General features: G+C 38.3%; 1 protein-coding gene and 1 long non-coding RNA gene across 2 annotated transcripts in view; one reads left to right on the top strand and one right to left on the bottom strand.

Annotated features, from left to right (window-relative positions):
- Window positions 1-15: 15 nt before the first annotated feature.
- On the top strand, window positions 16-1,987 carry LOC107575694 (regulator of G-protein signaling 5-like). The gene is made up of 5 exons (XM_016262045.1): window positions 16-122; window positions 315-395; window positions 514-575; window positions 1,210-1,376; window positions 1,461-1,987. Exons 1-5 carry the CDS (start codon window positions 49-51, stop codon window positions 1,701-1,703), a joined length of 627 nt encoding a protein of 208 aa, XP_016117531.1. The 5' UTR covers window positions 16-48; the 3' UTR covers window positions 1,704-1,987.
- Window positions 303-1,993, bottom strand: part of LOC107575695 (uncharacterized) — a 4,626-nt gene continuing 2,935 nt past the window's right edge. Inside the window, exons 2-3 of the long non-coding RNA XR_001607926.1 lie at window positions 504-586; window positions 303-372 (exon numbers count right to left, since the gene is read on the bottom strand). This is a non-coding gene — a long non-coding RNA (uncharacterized lncRNA). The remainder of the gene's footprint in view (window positions 373-503; window positions 587-1,993) is intronic.

The raw sequence follows: 1,993 nt of genomic DNA, 5'->3' as shown, positions 1-1,993 counted from the left end.
ACTGCAGACACACTGCTGATAAATTTCACCTAGAGATCACACTGCGCAATGGATATTTATTTCCCTTCTGGCTTTCCAATGTGTAGAGGAATAACAGGGCTCTCAAACAATTGCCTAGAAAGGTACGATCCTCATATTGACATTTTTAAGGGTTTTATGTGCTTTTTATATTTTATACAAATCATTTGAAGGCTTAAACGTAAACCTCTACTCTTTTATATAACATCAGTAGGGGCTTGTAATCTTATAAGAACTGTGTATATTTCAAAAGTGTACATATGTTGTGTATTAAATAAATGCATTTCTAACATCAGGGCCAAAAGATTAAAGGCATGCGTAGGAGGATTTCTGCAGAGACAAGACTTGAGCAGCCTATGTAAATATAGAAAACCAAGGTAAGTACAGTTATTGAATGCACTGGCTTTTGCCTATTTCATAGCATGTTTCTTTTTGCATGATAACGCGTGTTTAGTTTTATATGGTTTCTTCTCTGACTGGCTTACATCTTTGCAGGTTGACCTTGGAGGAATGTCTGCTGTGGAAACTGTCTTTTGAGAAGCTTCTGTCCAGCAAACGTAAGTCCACACTGAAAAAAAAGAATCACTCAATTGCTAATAATTTCACAAATAAGTACAAACAAGTAATATATTGTAAGTGTGAATTTGAAGCAGAAAGTCTGAAATATTTTTTTCTCGTAAAATGTACTCCAACAATCTTTGATAATCAACTTTGAAATATATACATTTGTTTGTTTTTTTCATTGTGTAATAAAGATGACCCCATTTTATGTTTAAAAAAACGTTATGAGGTAAAGCAAATCATTTCAAATGATAACATCAAGTAAAAATCTGCCTTAGTAACGACGTACATTAAAAAACAATTGGAGTACGATTTACTTGGAAAAAATTCCCTTCCATTGCTAACAAATTTCACAAATAACTACAAAGAAATGGCAATTAATGTGAAATACTGAGGTAGAAAGACTGAAATAGTTTTCTTAAAAAACATACTCCAATAAGTTTTATTTACAGCTTTGAATTTACAGTTCAGTCTAAATTTAGAGTTAGCTTTACATTTAGATGCTAGAAATAGGACTGCAGTGCACAGATGTGTCTGTCCTGCTTTCTGATCTGTGTGGGGGGCTTTAATCTGATGAGACACGTTAAACAACTAATCTCTTCTCTAACTCCATTTTTCGCTCTCTATCAGATGGACTATATGCCTTCAGAGCTTTCCTGGTATCTGAGTTTAGTGAAGAAAACATTGCTTTCTACCTGGCCTGTGAGGACTACAAAAGTACAAAGTCTGCAGCTAAGATGCCATCCAAAGCCAAGAGGATCTACGAGGAGTTTATCGGAAGTGAAGCTCCTAGAGAGGTAAATATACATAATAAATCACCATATCCTGTGGTATCGTTCCTAAATTGCAGATGTTTGAACTCACTTCCTTTTCGCTTCCAGGTTAACATTGATTATGAGACCCGAGACATTACTCAAGCCAACTTGAAAAGCCCTACGGCATCCTGCTTCGATATGGCCCAGTACCGCATCTATATTCTCATGGAAAAGGACTGTCACCCACGATTCCTGCGCTCTGCTGCCTACCGAAATCTAGTCAACCAGCTCACAGTGAAGAGCGCTAAGGCAAGAAGCAAAAAGGCCATTGCAGCCAGACCACCAATCGAAGATGAAGAACCAAAATGAAAAATGTAGGTGCATTTTGGTTCTGCAAAAGGTGGAAGCTCGGGCAAGAATTGGAAGGGACCGGTGCAGACCCTAACAAGGCTGATTGAGGCGGTCGGAGTGCCATGAAGAGATGAAGAGAACCGCATAACGGAATCAGAGTGACTGCATTCCCAGATCCCCTTAATAGTGTCCATGAGAGGGAACAGCAGAGCTGCTGGTGGAGAGAGATGCATCTGCACAAAAACCTGTACTCAACACAAAGGAGATACAGACTTTACTGAAGTACGCATGGGCTTAAAAGCACATAG

Source organism: Sinocyclocheilus grahami, unplaced genomic scaffold, assembly GCF_001515645.1.
Source record: "Sinocyclocheilus grahami isolate Dianchi unplaced genomic scaffold, SAMN03320097.WGS_v1.1 scaffold2822.1, whole genome shotgun sequence".
Classification (NCBI taxonomy): domain Eukaryota; kingdom Metazoa; phylum Chordata; class Actinopteri; order Cypriniformes; family Cyprinidae; genus Sinocyclocheilus; species Sinocyclocheilus grahami.
Note: the sequence above shows the minus strand (reverse complement) of the source record. Positions and strands in the feature narration are given on the sequence as shown.

Coding starts and splice junctions, on each gene's coding strand:
- LOC107575694 (XM_016262045.1), top strand. CDS start 49: ATGGATATTTATTTCCCTTCTGGCTTTCCAATGTGTAGAGGAATAACA. Junction 123..314: donor TCAAACAATTGCCTAGAAAG/GTACGATCCTCA, acceptor TTCTAACATCAG/GGCCAAAAGATTAAAGGCAT. Junction 1,377..1,460: donor GAAGTGAAGCTCCTAGAGAG/GTAAATATACAT, acceptor TTTCGCTTCCAG/GTTAACATTGATTATGAGAC.